The 16,420-nt window shown below is 37.0% G+C and overlaps 1 protein-coding gene and 1 long non-coding RNA gene across 8 annotated transcripts; both read left to right on the top strand.

The window, feature by feature from the left end:
- On the top strand, window positions 1-2,879 carry LOC140790181 (uncharacterized). 2 transcript variants are annotated; one of them, XM_073140144.1, is made up of 3 exons: window positions 1-222; window positions 319-677; window positions 1,720-2,165. In XM_073140144.1, the coding sequence occupies exons 1-3, from the start codon at window positions 94-96 to the stop codon at window positions 1,754-1,756; spliced, it is 525 nt and encodes a 174-aa protein (XP_072996245.1). In that variant the 5' UTR covers window positions 1-93; the 3' UTR covers window positions 1,757-2,165. The 2 variants fall into 2 exon arrangements, with proteins under 2 accessions (XP_072996245.1, XP_072996244.1); XM_073140143.1 differs by lacking the exon at window positions 1,720-2,165 and adding an exon at window positions 2,528-2,879 and having other exon boundaries at window positions 10-222.
- Window positions 2,880-3,537: 658 nt separating this feature from the next.
- LOC140790255 (uncharacterized) lies at window positions 3,538-15,179 on the top strand. Of its 6 annotated transcripts, none has more exons than XR_012109355.1 (3): window positions 3,538-5,803; window positions 5,916-14,130; window positions 14,300-15,179. It is a non-coding gene; the product is annotated as an uncharacterized lncRNA (long non-coding RNA). The 6 variants fall into 6 exon arrangements; XR_012109354.1 differs by having other exon boundaries at window positions 3,539-5,803; window positions 5,916-6,028; window positions 7,166-15,179; XR_012109353.1 differs by having other exon boundaries at window positions 3,539-5,803; window positions 5,916-6,077; window positions 7,166-15,179.
- The last annotated feature ends 1,241 nt before the right edge of the window (window positions 15,180-16,420 follow it).

The raw sequence follows: 16,420 nt of genomic DNA, 5'->3' as shown, positions 1-16,420 counted from the left end.
AACAAGAACTAGTGTGCCATTTACACGAATCCCTTAGGGAGCCCAGTAAAGTTTGTCATTTACTAGTGTGCTCCTCCCAAGCGGCTCAAAGTGATGTCTCTGCGGCAGCTTCAGAGGCGAAGCGCGGCGCTCCTTCGCGACGGCGGCGTCCTCCGGGCGCTGCGATCGGAGCTCAACCACGAGCTCTCCTCCTCCTCTCCTCCTCCTCCCGACCCATCTCAGGTAATGTTACAAAACAACCAAATTATACGTAATTCGCTTACAAGTAGGCCATGAAAGGACCATCTAAGTGGTACTTACCGCTATTATGCCATCCAGAGCCAAAAAAGTGAGATCTTGGTGGACGAATTCGCTCTAGAGTGGGATAGCCCCCGTGTCCAGGACGTGGTGCTGAGACGGCGGCATGGCGGTCATGCGGAGGAGGACATCGCGGTGTCGGCCCTACTTGCTCCACTTCGGTTTAGAGGAGAGGATCCACTTCCGCGAGATGCTTTGATGAAGGTTTGCATCAAGAAGCCTCAATTTGGACCTGTCTTGCATTTCGATTGCCGCATATTTCATCGGCAGGAGGTGGAGCAGTTGGAGTGCGGTGATTCTGACTTCATTGTCAAGGGCGTTTATTATCATCCATCAGTTGATTCTTTGGGGGATAGCAAGTATAAGGGGCCCATATTCAGGTGACTTTTCGAATTTAACAGATTTCCTTTCTTTTATTCTTATAGTAGTGTGGTTGCATGCTTGCATCAGGGATATTTGTTGGTGCCCTAAGACAAAAAATGAGTTAAATCTTGCTTCGTGAGCAATGATAATTGATTGTTGTATATATATATATAATTAGGATCACTAGTAAAGAAAAACAACCTTCACAAGACACCGCTGATGTTAGAATTGTTGGTAAGCCTGCAGAGGCATAGATGGCAAGAAACTCTGCAGAACCTCTGTATAAGTAAGAGTTGGTATAGATAGTATACCTATTTTGGAAATGTCTACATCTAGGCAGAAGAGTAGCAGCAATCAGGAAGACCATTTCCTTTGTTTTCTTTTTGCTTTTTATTGTTACTACTACAAATTGTTTGCTGGGGAATTTTGGCAAACCTATCGCATTTCTACTCTCTCCATCTAAGTTGCATATTTATTCATTTCTCTTTTTTTGCATGTTTATATGACATTGATATGAAAATTGCAGCAGTAACACTAATGTAACTTTAATAAGCAAATATTATTAGTAATTTATGTATTCTTACTAAGAACTTGATGTATGGTGATGCAATGTGCCATTTTAGTTGCATAAATGATAATTGTTTAAACACCTGTGAGATATGGATTCCATTATCAGTTGATACTTCGGAATTGGTAAACTTGAATTAACTAATGCCATTTTAAGTCCATCCCAACAATTTCTTACATTGCTAATTAAATCATATGGAAATGCTATGTCCAACTGTCAATAAATTTCCTGGTAGTACTCCAACAAGGAATTCAGAAATGCTAGTAAGAAGGCTGATGACTTATTTGCAAGATATGCATATCTTACAAGGCTTTCTACGGTAGTGGGACTCAACTAGTGCAGGTTCACATCTGTCATAAATAAATAAATTATATACAGAGGTACTATGCAAGCTAAAACTTCTAGTATTTTCCAGGTGGCCAATGTTATTTCTGGCTAATAACAATGAAAGCAAATGGTATGTTTATACTGCACTAACTGGTTGTCCACAGCTCAACACAAATTATAGCTCAAGTGAAAACCTGGTGAATGAGGTGTTGATGACCAGCTATTTGAATGAATAACCTGAAACATCTTAGTAGCCAGAGGAAAAGAGCCATCCCGATAAAACAGGTCAAGACATGAGAAAATCTGCAGGATCTGCACTGATGCAAACCAGCTTTGCAGTCCCTCAGGACCATATTATTTTCATGTCCAGAGAAGAGATGCACCATTTTGAGCTACGTATTTCAAATAGGAGTTGAATAAGAAAACCACTATGAATGACACCATCTTTTTCTATCTATTAGTGTGATTATATAGTGATATGGATATTGAGGGTTCATTGGAGGTTGTGAAATGAACTCAATTTCATCTCTCCTTCCCCTTGTTAATCAATATTTCCAATTTTCCATATTGAAATAACTCCAGATGTGGTTTACTTCAGACATCTGACAAACTGCCTGTTTGATTGTCGTGAGTTTCCCCACTATTTTTACAAATTATTGGCTTCATATTTGCCTATTGAGTTATTGATTGAATTTGAATTATGATATTGCAAGTATTGTCTCAAGGCAATTCTCATTGGGTGTATGTTGTTGGCTGACTTTTGCATATAAAAGCTTCTGTTTTGTAATTCACTGTAAAAACTTATCATTGAGTTCATTATCAAGAATTTTGATTCCTCATATTTTTCATTCTTCTTCTTTACATATTTTTTCAGAAGTCACGATCTCTATTACCTTTGCTTAACTATTTTTTTTTTTTTTGGTGATGTTCCCCACCTGCTTCAATTGAATTAGCTTCTTCCTATATTTGCAGTTCTTTGGATCCACAACTACAGACAGCACTAAAACATTATTTAGTTGCCAGAGGTATTGATGTAAAACTGACCAGTTTCCTCCTCCAACACCTGCACAAAAAGGAGCATGACCAGTATGTGAATTGGCTATGTGCTTTGGAAGGTGCATTTGCAAAGGACGCGTGATAGATCATGCGCATGGACTTCAAATATCACGAAAAACTTACATTGGATGTTACCCAGCAATTATGTTGCGAAATCTAATATAAACTTAGTCATGTGAAATTAGTTTTGTCCTCTTTATTGAGCAACTGAACTGTTGGCATAGTGTTCACTATTATTGATGAAATCTTGTGATAGTTAATTGCCTAATTCCTTCTTCTCTTTGTTTCATCTTTTACTTCATCTCAGTGAAATGAAAAGTTTCCTACCTGAGGATGTTCTTGCTCATTTTCGGACCACATCTTGATGGAAATGAAACCTATTCGGCATGAATGCATGCCTTTCTGAAAGTTGTTCATGATATCAGAACAAGCTACTCAACTATCTGTGCCAGTGAGTGCTGAACTTCAAACTTAGATAAGAATTACATGGCGCACCAGTTGATGTGTTTCACCCCTGTGGAAGGACTTATTTCCCATGATTTCAGTGGGAAGATTAGCTTGTGAATAAGAAATTATCCACATAGTTGCTGTTGGCTCAAGGCTCAAGGCTCAAGGCAAAGAGAACAATGGCATACATGCAAATACCTATTTCCTTCAATCAAGTCGGATTCGGATTTGTTTCTGATATCGGATCTTGGATTTGCTTATCTGTATTCATGCTTTGCCACCACGCGGATCCAATACCGAAGTCGGATTCCTCACGCGGATAGGGTGGGTCAAAATTAGCCAGCTCCCCGTGCCTGGTAGCAGTAACCAATTAGGGGATGCCACGTGTAATTATAATCTGCGTCTTACTGACGCGGTTTTTGGTTGAAACCGACTACGACTAGATAACCACCGGCTTGGTCTCTTTAAATATTGGATGATCCGACCCTTTCTCCCCATCTATGGATTAAGGGTTCATAAAGGGTTTTTGGAACGATCAGCGATTCTTTGGTTGAATCTGTACTTAGATGGGTTTCCGAATTTCATTATAGGATCGATCTAAAGGGAGATTTTGCTTCAAATCGGGGACACGGATCCGAATTTTACTCGCTTTAAAAGTCCGCGTTCTTCTCACGCAACTTCTGTTCGGAAACCGCTTTCGCTCATAGATCACCGACTTACTTCGTCTATAAAAACGGGACGACCTCACCTTTATCGTCTAGGGTTAATTTTTCTTTTGTGATCGTTTTGTTAGGTTTTTCGTTCGTTTCGATTCATGCGCAGGGCGGTAGATCATTTTGATTTCTCTATTATATTGTCTTCTTTCTTCGGTTCGTTCTTCGCGACTGGATGATTAGGTCGTCCTGTAGTTACAGGTGTTGGATTTTGGGGATCGATTTGATTTGAAGGTGATCTGATTATTTCTTCGCCGGAATTTTGGGAGATTTGAGATGATTTGAAGGTGATCTAATTCTTTCTTCGCCGGATTTTTTTTGGAGATCTGCGATCATCGTTGTTATCTACCCGATCGAAGGGATCGGGGAACGCTATGATTATAAATGGTATTTATACGTATAGTGGTTCTTCCGGTGCAATATATTCTCAAATCTGTTGGGATTTAATGCTCATTCGTGTGCTTGTGACAGATTTTTAATTTTAGAGATCTGGCTTCTCCGGAGCGCAGCAAGCCGTATGATCTAGCTGATCTAAACGTGGAAATTGCCTATTATGAGGCGGACTGACACGTATTAATGGATTTTGCACTGAATTATGTTCAAAATATGTTAGGTTTGAAGGTGATAAGTATATATCATTGCCAGATTTTAGAGATCTGATATTCTGAGTGCATCAAGTTTTATTATATAGCTTATCTGAACAAGGAGGGGGTCATAGCAGTTTGCTTATAATGATGCTGCTTTGTACGTATTAATACTCATTAATAGTTTTTGCGCTGAAGTATGTCAATTCTATTGAAATTTGCAGCTGATCAGTTTTTCGGTGGATATTTTGAGATCCGAGACCTCTGAAGGATATTGTAATTTTGCTGGACATAAGTGATCTGATATTTATGAAGCACAGCAAGCTTTATTACCTAGATGATATGAAACAACGAAGGGGAGTATTTTGTCTGTCGTGGTGCAGTTTTCTGTGTGTGTGTGTGTGTATGGTTATGTGCTCAAATATGCTCTGAATTCTGGTAGCCTGGGGTAAAATTTATGTATATTTGATGAATAGGGATGTCTGATATTTCTGGGGCACTGCGAGCTTTGTGATCTAGCTGATCGAGAGGATGAGGTGTTCTTATGTTATTGCTTATATGGTGGTGCAATTTTCTGTGTGTTACTGGTTTGTGTTCTAAGATATGTTCTCTAAACTGGTAGGTTTGTTGGTGACTGCACTTTTCTGGCTGAATCTTGAGAAATCTGATATTTCCAGAGGCCAGAACTTTTGCCGTCTACATGGTTATGTATTGTATTATTATGCATTTGTATGTATTAGTAGGCTGATATCTTCCAAATACTGTTAGGTCAGCTCTATACGCTAGAATTGTGGCAGAGGTTGAAATAGAGATCTCTGATATGAGAACTTCATTTCATTGCTAGTTGTTCCTTGATAAATTGCTTTTTCCCTATTATTGGTGTTACATGTTGATTTGTTGTGGACCATGGTGCAAAGATATGATCATGAGAAAGGATTATAGTTGCTGATATATTTTTTATCTTGCTTCTATTTTGAGGGAGTTATGCTATTTTGATTTCATTGGTTGGTTTCCTGCATTGTTGGGGAGATGGCATATAGATTTTTGCCATAGTTCTGGAGAGCTGGGAGGACATAGGGTATTGCAAGTCTAAAGCTGATCTGAAGGTTGACGGAGTTGTCTGTAGTTTATGCACTGGAGTATTTTCTGAATCCTATTAGAAGTTGGTGAGGTTCAGTATTTTTTGCTGAATTTTTAGAGATGATATTTCTTGAGACCAACAGCTTTGTTATCCTCATGATCAGAATGATGAGTGGGCCTTGAATTATTGTCTAGTGATGTAGCTTGGTTATGTATTAATGTACTAACGTACCGGCCAACAAGTCAATGATATGAGAGAGTTGCTTGAGCTGTCGGATAGTGTTTTTTGGTTTGGATTCCTCATTTTATTGTTACTGTGCTTGGTGAATTGCTTACTCTGATATCGGTGTTGTTGATGTTTTCCAAAGGTATTCCATTTTCTTTGGTATATTGTTGGTAGTCTGGCTTTTAGTCGAGCTTTCCCATACAGTATCATTAAAAACTGACGGGGTCTCATGTTATTCTATGTGATTTTTGTAGGTTTTAATGGTACAAGACTGATCTTTGTGATGGCAGTGTAGGTAAAGAGAATTAATCCCAGTTGTTAGAGTTGGATTTCTGGTATCTTCAAACGATGGAGCTCTGCCGTGGAGGTTTCAAATTCTTTTTAATTTTGCAACACTTTCCAGTCAAGTTGATCTTGTCAGTTTCTCATGTTAAGCTCTCTATGGATTATTTGGCTAATGTTATGCGAAATTCAAAAGTCTTGCTAGTTGAGCTGTTATTAGCATAACAGTCATCCACATCTAGTGTGTCCATCATTGAGTCCCCATTTTGTCCATTATGATTGTTAATATTTTATTTTAGCTGGATGACAACAAAGGTGTGATTTTCCCTTTTTTTCATGTCTTTTTTTTTTTTGTACTCCTGATGTGCATTATAGTAACCCTTGGTTGATGCTTGTAGGGTGGTAATGAGCTTTGTGACCTAGATTTGTAGATCTTTTGCCATAATTTTGGAGATCCCACATTTGTAGAGTACAACAAGTTTGATGACTTTAGATGATCTAAACGAGAAGGTTGTCATTTTGTTTTACCAATTATCATGTGGTTTTGTCGGTATTAATGGTTGTTGGGCTGAAAATTTTTCCCAGGCTTATGCATAACATGTTTCCAGAGCATAATGATTATGGTGTGTTATATTTTGACAAATTCAAATCCCAATTCTGCTAGATTTTGCCATAGATCTGATGTTTATAGGGGATAATGAACTTCATGACCTCGATTTATAGAAATTGTGCAGTGATCCATACTCTTCTTAGCATTTATGATTTTATTTAGGTATCAATTTTCATGTTGTAATTGTGTTATTAGGGTCCTTATTTGTATGAATTCTTGCTTAGGAGTGGTTAGATCTTTGTTGATTTTGTAATCATGATATTTTTCTTTCCTCAATTTATCCTGTAGAGGTGTTACAGAGGCCTGAAATCAGAGGATAGGCACTTTGTATTCTACCTTATTGAAGGTATAAGGGAGTTTTACGTTATTTTCGAAGTTGTATTCTTCATATTAGATGTTCCTTCAACGATTTTTAGTTTATAATATCAATGGTCCACATCTAGTTTCCTAGTCTTTTGTGTATACCTACTTTGGTAGGCGATGTTTCGTTTTAGTTAATTTTTTATGATAAGACCTTTTTATCTTGTTTTTTGTAGTCAGTTGTTTGATTATTAGAATTTTGTTGATTTCACTAACCTTGATCTTTTTATTTCCTCAAATTGTTCTGTGAAGGCTTCATAGAGGCCTGAGATCATTGGATGGCAAATCTGCCTGAGATCATTGGATGGCAAATCTTTGTACTCTACCTTATCAAGGAGACCAGGGGGTTATATGTTATTTCCTTAATTGGTTTTCTCCATATTAAATACTTTTTCAACTGTCTTTCAGTTCATACACTGAAATATGTTCTGGGTCTGTTAGGATCTAGATGTCACGAGATTCACTTTGCTGTATTTTTGGGGATATTAGATATCTGCAGAGCTGCTAGTTTCGTGATCTTCATTTATCTAAATAAGGGGGAGTCATTTTATTTTGCTTATCATGTTTTCGGATAGCATGATGATTTAGGGAGCGCTATGTTAATTTGTTTCTTATGACACATTTGAGTGACTCATTTTCTGAAGTACGTTCCAAATTCTGTTAGATTGGAGATGATGGCCATGCCTTTTCTGGGCTTAAAAGAAAGAAAGAGAAAGATCTGATTTTCCTGGGGAACACACAAACAATCTTCGTGGATATGAAACTATGAGGGACCTTGTTTAATGGTGCTGTTAGCTGCATTTTGATCACTAGCGCTGAAAATATGCTTTGAATTCTGTCAGGATTGGGAGATTTGCCTCTGCCAGATTTTGGTAGTCACGATATCTAGAGCTCGGAGAACATGGGCTTTGAAGTATTGCTGATGGGAATGATGAGGGGGTCTTGTGTTACTTTGCTTATTGTTTTCGGCTTTTCTATGTTCAAATGGTTTTTACGCTGAAATATATTCTGATCACTGTTAGGTTTCCCTGGAGATCCATACTTTTATTGCGAAACTAGAGTGATCTTTCATATCTGGAGACCAACAACTTATTCGTCTCATTGATTGAAGTGATGAGGGAGTTTCGTGTCCTTGCCCTTTTAACATTAATGAACTACAATTCTTTATTTTGTTAGGTCAATGCTGTGTATTGGTGTGCACATCTAGTTTCCTAGTCTTTTTTGTATAGCTTCTTTGGTACTCATGTTTCATTTCAGTTAATTTTTTATGATTAGATAGGTTTTTCCCCCAATTAGCATGTTCTTTGTAGCATATTGTTTGATTGTTAGAATTTTGTTGATTTCTCTAATCATGATCATTTTTTTCTCCTCAATTTGTTCTGAGGCTGCTTTAGAGGCCTGAAATCATCAGATGACGGAGCTTTGTACTCTACCTTACCAAAGAGACCAGGGGTTTTATATTATTTCCTTAATTCTTTTTCAACCACCCTTCAGTTCATACATTGAAATATCTTCTGAATCTGTTAGGATCCAGATGTTGTAACTGAAATTTTGGAGAGGTCAGATTTCTGCAGAGCAGCTAGTTTCGTAATCTTCGTTTCTCTGAATGAGGGGGTCGTTTTATTTTGCTTATCGTGATACGGGTCGACTTTTAGTAATGGTTTTGCACTGAAATATTGTGTACGTTTGATTAGGTGTGGAGCTAATGGTGTATCTTCTGCCTGGCTATAAGAAATATGATATTTCTGGAGCATGACTAGGGAGTGTATTAATTTGCTTATTATGACGCAATTTTGTCATTATCTTAAACACATTCCAAATCCTGTTAGATTGGAGATGGAGGACGCACCTTCTATGCATTTAAGGGATAGATCTGATTTTCTGGGGCAAATTACAGCAATCATGGAAACATGAGGGAGTTGTAGTTAATGGGTGCTGTTAACTGCATTTTAATGGCCTACACTGAAATTATGCTTTGAATTCTGTCAGGATTGGGAGATGATCTGCCTCCTGTTGCTGGATTTTGGTAGCTAAGTTTTCCTTAGCCCGGGGCACATGGGCTTTCAGATTTTGCTGAAGGATCCCTCATCTTGTGTCACTTTGTTTACTATTTTCAGTGTTTCTATATAAAGTTTTTTTAAGCTGAAATATTTTCCGATCACTGCTAGGTTTCCATGGAGACCCATACTTTCATGGCTAGACTGGAGAGATCTTATGAGGGAGTTTGTGACTTTGGCCTTCTATAGTTCAGATTTCTACATCTAATTATTAATGAATTGTAAAATTGTATTTTTTTGGGCAATGTTGTGTAGCGAAAGTCCGAATCCAGTTTCCTATTTTTCATTGATGATAATGGGAGTTTCTTGTCCTAATTAAATTGTTCTTTGTAGCACATTGTTTGATTGTTAGAATTCTATTGATTATTCTAATCATGATCTTTTTCTTTTACCAATTTGTTCTGGGGCTGCTTTAGAGAGGCCTGAGATCATCAGATTTCTCTAATCATGATCTTTTTCCATATTAGATTTTCTTTCTCAACCATCGATCAGTTCATACAATGAAATGTATTCTGAAATCCGTCAGGATCCAGATGTTGTAAGATTATCTTTGCTGAATTTTTGGGGATATTAGATATCTGCAGAGCTGCTAGTTTCGTGATCTTTGTTTATCTGAATGAGGAGGAAGTCATTTTATTTTGCTTGTCGTGATATGGGTCGACATTTAGTAATGGTTTTGGACTGAAATTATGTTTACATTTGATTAGTTGTGGAGCTAACGGTGTATTTCCTGCCTGGCTATAAAAAATATGATGCTTCCAGAGCATGATGATTTAGGGAGTGATATGTTAATTTGTTTTTTTTTTTTTTTTTTTTGTGACATTTGAGTGAGTCATTCTCAGAAGTATGTTCCAAATTCTGTTAGATTGGAGATGATTGACATGCATTTTCTGGGCTTAAGAGATAGATCTGATTTTCTTGGGGAACAACACAACAATCTTCGTGGATATGAAACTATGAGGGAGTCCTAGTTAATAGTGTTGTTGGCTGCATTTTGATCACAACCGCTGAAATTATGCTTTGAATTCTTTCAGGATTGGGGGATTTGCTAGTCAAGATTTCCAGTGTTATGGTGCACATGGGCTTTGAATTAGTGCTGATGGAAAGGATGAGGGAGTCTTGTGTTACTTTGCTTATTATTTTTGGCTTTTTTATGTATTTATGCTGAAATGTGTTCTGATCATTGTTAGGTTTCGACAGAGACCCTCTTTCGGTGAAACTAGGGGGATCTTACGTTTCGAAAGATGAACAAATTTTTGTTTCATTGATTGGAACAATGAGGGGGGGTTTCGTGTCCTTGCCCTTTAATAATTCAGATTTCTACATCTAATATTAATGAACTGTAAAATTTTTAGGTCAATGCTGTATATCAACGGTCCATGTCTGGTTTCCTAGCCTGTTATATGTAACTGCTTTGTTAGTCGATGTTTCATTTCAGTTAATTTTTTATTCTAAGAGAGTTTTTTGCCCTAATTAGCTTGTTCTTTCTTACAAGTTGTTTGATTGTTAGAATTTTGTTAATTTCTCTAATCATAATCTTTTTCTTTTCTCAATTTGTTCTTTGGCTGCTTGATATAGATGCCTGAGATCATCGGATGACAGAGCTTTGCATAGATGCCTCAGATCATTGGATGACAGAGCTTTGCATAGATGCCTCAGATCATTGGATGACAGAGCTTTGCATAGATGCCTCAGATCATTGGATGACAGAGCTTTGTACTCCACCTTATCAAAGAGACCAGGGGGGATTATATGTTATTTCCTTAATTGGTTTTTTTCATATTAGATTTTCTTTTTCAACCACCTTTCAGCCCATACACTGGAATATGTTAGGATCTAGATTATTTTTGCTGAAATTTTGGAGAGGTCGGATTTCTGTCAGGCAGCTAGTTTCATGATCTCTGTTTATCTGAATGCTTATCGTGATATGGGTCGTCATTTAGTAATGGTTTTGACTGAAATATTGTTTATGTGATTAGGTGTGGAGCTGATGGTATGCTTTGCTATAAGAAATATGATGTTTCTGGAGCATTCTGATTAGGGAGTGCTACATTAAATTATTAATTTGCTTATTATGATGCATTTTTGTGAGCCATTACCTGAAATAGAGTCCAGATTTTGTTAGATTGGAGATGGAGGACATGCCTTCTATGCGTTTAATTGATCTGATTTTCCTGGGGCACCGTATAGCAATCTTGGTAATTCTGGCTGATGAAGTATGAGGGAGTCCTAGTTAATAGTGCTGCAGTTGCTGCATTATAATGGTCTGTGCTGAAATTATGCTTTGAATTCTGTCATGATTGGGAGATGTTTTGCCTCCTGTCGCTGGTTTTTGGTGGTTAAGATTCCGTAGCATGGAGCACATGGGATTTGAAATATTGTTGATGGAAAGGATGAGGGACTCTTGCGTTACTTTGTTTATAATTTTTGGTTCTTTTATGTAGTAAGTTTTCTTAAGCTGAAATATATTCCAATCACTGTTAGGTTTCCATGTAGACCCCTAGTTTCATGGCAAAACTAGTGAGATGTTACATTTCCAAAGACCAACAATATTTTCATCCCATTAATGAACAGTAAATCTTCATTTTGTTAGGTCATCACTGTATATCGACATGCCACATCTAGTTTCTTAGTCTTTTCTGTATTATTTTGTTAGTCGATGTTTCATTGCAGTTAATTTTTTATGGTAAGAGTTTATTTTCCTAATTAGTTTGTTGTTTGTAGCACGTCTTTTGATTGTTAGAATTTTATTTATTTCTCTAATCATGATCTTTTTTCTTTCCTCAGTTTGTTCCGTGGCAGATTTAAAGAGGCTTGATGATAGCTTTATACTCTTATAAAATTGACCAAGGCGTTCTATGTTATTTCTACAATTAGTTTTATCCATATTAGACTTTCATTCTCAACCATCTTTCAGCTCATACATGGTTTTCTCCATGTTGTCAGCTTATCTTTGCTAAATTTTTGGAGATGCCAGATTTCTGCACAGCAACTAATTTCGTGATCTTTGTTCATCTGAACGAGGGAGTCATTTTATTTTGCTAATCATGATATGGATCAACATTTAGTAACGGTTTTGCACTGAAATATTACTTATGTTTGATTAGGTGCCGAGCAAATGGTGTATTTTCTGCCTGGCTATAACAAATATGATGTTTCTGGAGCATGATGATTAGGGAGTGATATGTTAATTTGCTTTCTGTGACTCGTTTGAGTGAGTCATTTTCTTTTTCTTTCCTCAATTTGTTCTGAGACTGCTTTATGGAGGCTTGAGATCATCGGACAACAAAGCTTTGCTCTCTATCTTATCATAGAGACCAGTGGGTACTATGTTATTTCCTGAATTGGTTTTCTGATTTTCTCCATATTAGGTTTTCTTTTTCAGCCATCTTTCAGTTCATACATTGAAATCTGTTCTGAAATCTCTTGGGATTCAGATGTCATTAGATTGATTATCTTATCTGAATGAGGGGGAGTCATGTACTTGTCCTTTTTATAATTCAGATTTCTTCGTCTAATCATTAATGAACTAATGGACCGTGGATCTTAATTTAGGTCAACTCTGTATATCACTGTGGATCTGACGGAGATGGTTGATGGTTGCTTGTTGGTTTTTCCTTACCATTTTGATTTGATTATGTTGTTATGGCTTCTTTCTCTGTGTTAGGTCTATGAATTTTGGTTCTATGGAATAATTTTTTATTGTTACGATTAATTATGTCTAACACTATAAATTAGTGTGTTTGCAGACAGTTATCCCTTCAAAGATGTTGATGACATTCAATATTATAAGATGGTGTGGCATTACTTTAAGAGGGCTGTTCACCTTCAGTGCTGATATATACCGACCAATTTTTTGTTATAGTTCTTGTTTGTTTTGAGTTGTTGCTTAGGGTGTGATGTCCAATTTCTCAGTTATGGTGGTTTTCTTTCTTCAATTTTGTTCTATGGGGACAGGATGAACATTATGGAACGAGTAGATACTGAAATGATAAGGACTATATTTTGGATCTTGGAGAAAGGTGAATTGAAGGTGATTCTTCTTTTTCTTTACTGGGTTTTTGGTTGTCTGAGTTCACTTGAGGACAGCGAGCTTTGCCACCTACTGATAGAAGAGATCAGGGAGTGTTACGTTATTTTCCTTTAAATAATTTGTTTTTATATGTAGTTATGGTTAATTCACCAAAGTGTTTCTGAGAGCTGTTTGGTTGAGGGCGGTACATGTAGTTTTTCTGGAGAGGCAGGGACCTGATATTTTGGTATTATGCAGCTAGATGATTGAAATGATGGGAGCATTGATGTCATTTGCTTCATACTACATGTTTCGAGATGTATTTTTGCAAGACTGTTTTGCTTTGGAAGAGTAGTCTATTTTTGGCAGACTTTTATGGTGTTTCGTTATTCTCCATTGATGGTGTATGTGCTGAAGTATTTTCTGGCTTCTGCTTGACTGGGAGGCGATCTTACATTTTGCTAGATTTTTGGAGATCTGAGACTTATGGAGGATAGTGGATTTCAGCTGATATAAGGGACTTTCTATTTGTTAAGGGCTTGTGCACTGAAATATATTAGTAATATTAGGATTTAGCGTTAGTCTGCATCCTTTTTGCCAAATTTTAGAGATTGTTATCTTCCATAGAATTGATGCTCTTTTTTACGTGTTTATTTTTATGCAGCGAGGAATTTTCTGCTGAATTCTCTTACGTTGGCCTTCATAAATCAATGAGTCAGAGTTTGACAGTGGTAGGTTTATTTTGGTATGGAGCCTTATTTCTCTGCTTCTGCTGGGCTTGATATATGTGACCAGAGTAATTATTATTTTTATGTACAGTCTGGTACTAAGCACCTATATTTTTGACTTTACGCTGAGTTGGGGATGTACGGCACTGTGAGTTATCTCAGTGGTTAAAGGACTATAGATTTATGTCATGAAGGCTTTGATTTCTTGGTAGTTTCCCTCAAGTTGAATTGAACATGTTGGCATTTTTAGCTTCTCTTTGTATTAGGCCTCGTGGGGATCACTGCAACCTTTTAGGGGTATGTGATCTTCTCTGGCTTCTCTCTATCCATCAGTTCTGTGTTCTGTTATCTTTATTGTGCAGTGCAATATATATGTCCTCTTTCAAGTTGGCAAATGGATGGTTGGCGTCACATAACATGGTAAGGTATCTTTTTTTTCTTTTTTTTTTTGTGAACTGATCCCTTTGTTTTGCAGTTTATGTATTTCTATAATGTTCTTGTTTGAATGAGATGTTAGTATCTACTTATTTGTGTTTATGAATGGAAAGAATCACTTTATCTATGTCGTGTGCATCTAAATTTTATGAAGGAATGCTTGACTAATGTCGTGCTAAATTCAAATTCTGATACGTGCTACTTGAAGGGTTATTCAGATATCATTGGTTCACATTTAGTATATCGGCCATGGACTTTCTTGTGGTGGGGTATTGTCTAGAGTGCCCTAGTGTTTCGTGGCTCCTGGAAAATTTATTGGTTGGGCATGTTTTCTGGATCATTTTGTTGGCCTTGATAGATATATTTGCTCATTAGACACGTCTGTTGTCTTGGGTCTTAGACCATGGTATGTATGCAGTGAGTTGATGGAGCTTGTGTATCAAAGTTCAGTAATCGAGATATCATGTCTAGCATGGAAAGATTTTGTATGTATTGCATCCTATTCTGAGGTGATTTTGTACAAGAAGTACTTAGAAGCACCTGATAGTGTCTCCTATCTGCATTGCTTTCCCGTTGCCTCTCTTTTGTGAAGTGTGACAGTTTGGTTTTCTATTTGATTGTACTATGACTTTTAGGCAGTCATCTGTGCAAAGCCTATTTTACGTGAAGATGCTTCAAAGTGTCTAGGGCCTGAAAGAGCAACTCATGGGATTGTGCTATATGTTTAATCTTCTGCTGGCTGTTGGTCTTCTGTTGTTTTGTGTTGTATCTCAAGTGATCTTTCATTGATGCTTCAAAGTGTCTAAGGCCTGAAAGAGCAACTCATGGGATTGTGCTATATGTTTAATCTTCTGCTGGCTGTTGGTCTTCTGTTGTTTTGTGTTGTATCTCAAGTGATCTTTCATTTGTTCTGTAGTTCTTACAGTGATCTTTTCCCAAGTGTTTACACACATTTCTTCTTTCGATTTGCTTACTGTGGGTTATAGCACTTATTGGATTTGAAATGGAATACAGTCTTGAAGAGCTTCTACCTATACTGAAGTTGTTTTTTCATCTTTCTTTCAGATGACATTTTGTTTTAATCCTATTACTGAAGTTCAGTGTTTTTTTTTTGTGGCTATTTAAGTTAGATTTGAATCTTGAAGAGCTTATACAATTTGGTGTAATAAGTTATTCATTATGTATTCATATTGTTTCTTTCTGCAAGATTGGTCTAGAAGGTCCGATTTGGGTATCATTTTTGCTGCCGTAATACTTTCTACTGTCATTGATTTAAGTCTTGTCAATATAGTTTCCCATGGTTGAGGCATTTATATTGTCACTGATTTAAGTCTTGTCAAATATTAGTTCCCATGGTTGAGGCAGAGGTGTCCACACCTAATTTTGTAAACTGTTTTCTTTTGAATTGTGACTTTAAAGGGTTTTGTATGTTAACCAGGGATAGTTTATCTATTGTCTACTTTAGTGTTGTGACTTTTACCTTTATCCTGTTTGGCTGCTTTTTTTGCTTCAGTAATCCAGGGAAGTTGTGATATGAACTAATCTAGTGCATTGCTTTGCCGGGTTGTGGAGATTTTAGTTTTAGATAATTTGAAACAGCTTTTCCATGTAGACAATTAAGAAAAAATGAACCTTTCTGTTGCTCACTTTAGAGCATTGCTTTTCCGGGTTGTGGAGATTTTAGTTTTAGATAATTTGAAACAGCTTTTCCATGTAGACAATTAAGAAAAAATGGACCTTTCTGCTGCTTTCTTTATTGAGTTTTTGGTTTGTTTTAATGGGCAAATGAAAAAAGAACCAATCCTAGTCATTCCCTTTGATTCCTGACTATTGTAGTTTGTTCTGACCAGTTTTTGGTGAAACCGACAGATATTCTCAGTGTCTCGTGTTTGTTTTATTACACTTATTTATGGAATTGTTAAATTTGCATTTGGCAGAATCCCGGCGGCATGTTTCAGTCCGAATGCATATATTTATTTGGCATACTTGTAGGTTCAGTAAAAAGGATTCATTCTGTTGTTTTATGGCAATGTTTATGTGTTGCAACGTGGTATTAGTGGCTTTGATGGTTGTGTAGATTCTGCTCGTTCTGCACTCTGTCTGTCTTAGCATATTAAAGTACCGGTTTTGTTTGTCATATAATTGCAGGACGTTAATAAGTGTGTTGTTTCCGTTGCAGTTTAACACTGCCTTTGCCGGTCCCAAGCCCGGATGAGAAAAAGTGGAGGGAACTGTAAACTACTTGCAGGAACTCAGATGTGACAAAGACCATCTA

This window comes from Typha latifolia, chromosome 6 (genome assembly GCF_019914945.1).
Source record: "Typha latifolia isolate L0001 chromosome 6, TyphaL0001v2, whole genome shotgun sequence".
Taxonomy (NCBI): Eukaryota; Viridiplantae; Streptophyta; class Magnoliopsida; order Poales; family Typhaceae; genus Typha; species Typha latifolia.
Note: the sequence above shows the minus strand (reverse complement) of the source record. Positions and strands in the feature narration are given on the sequence as shown.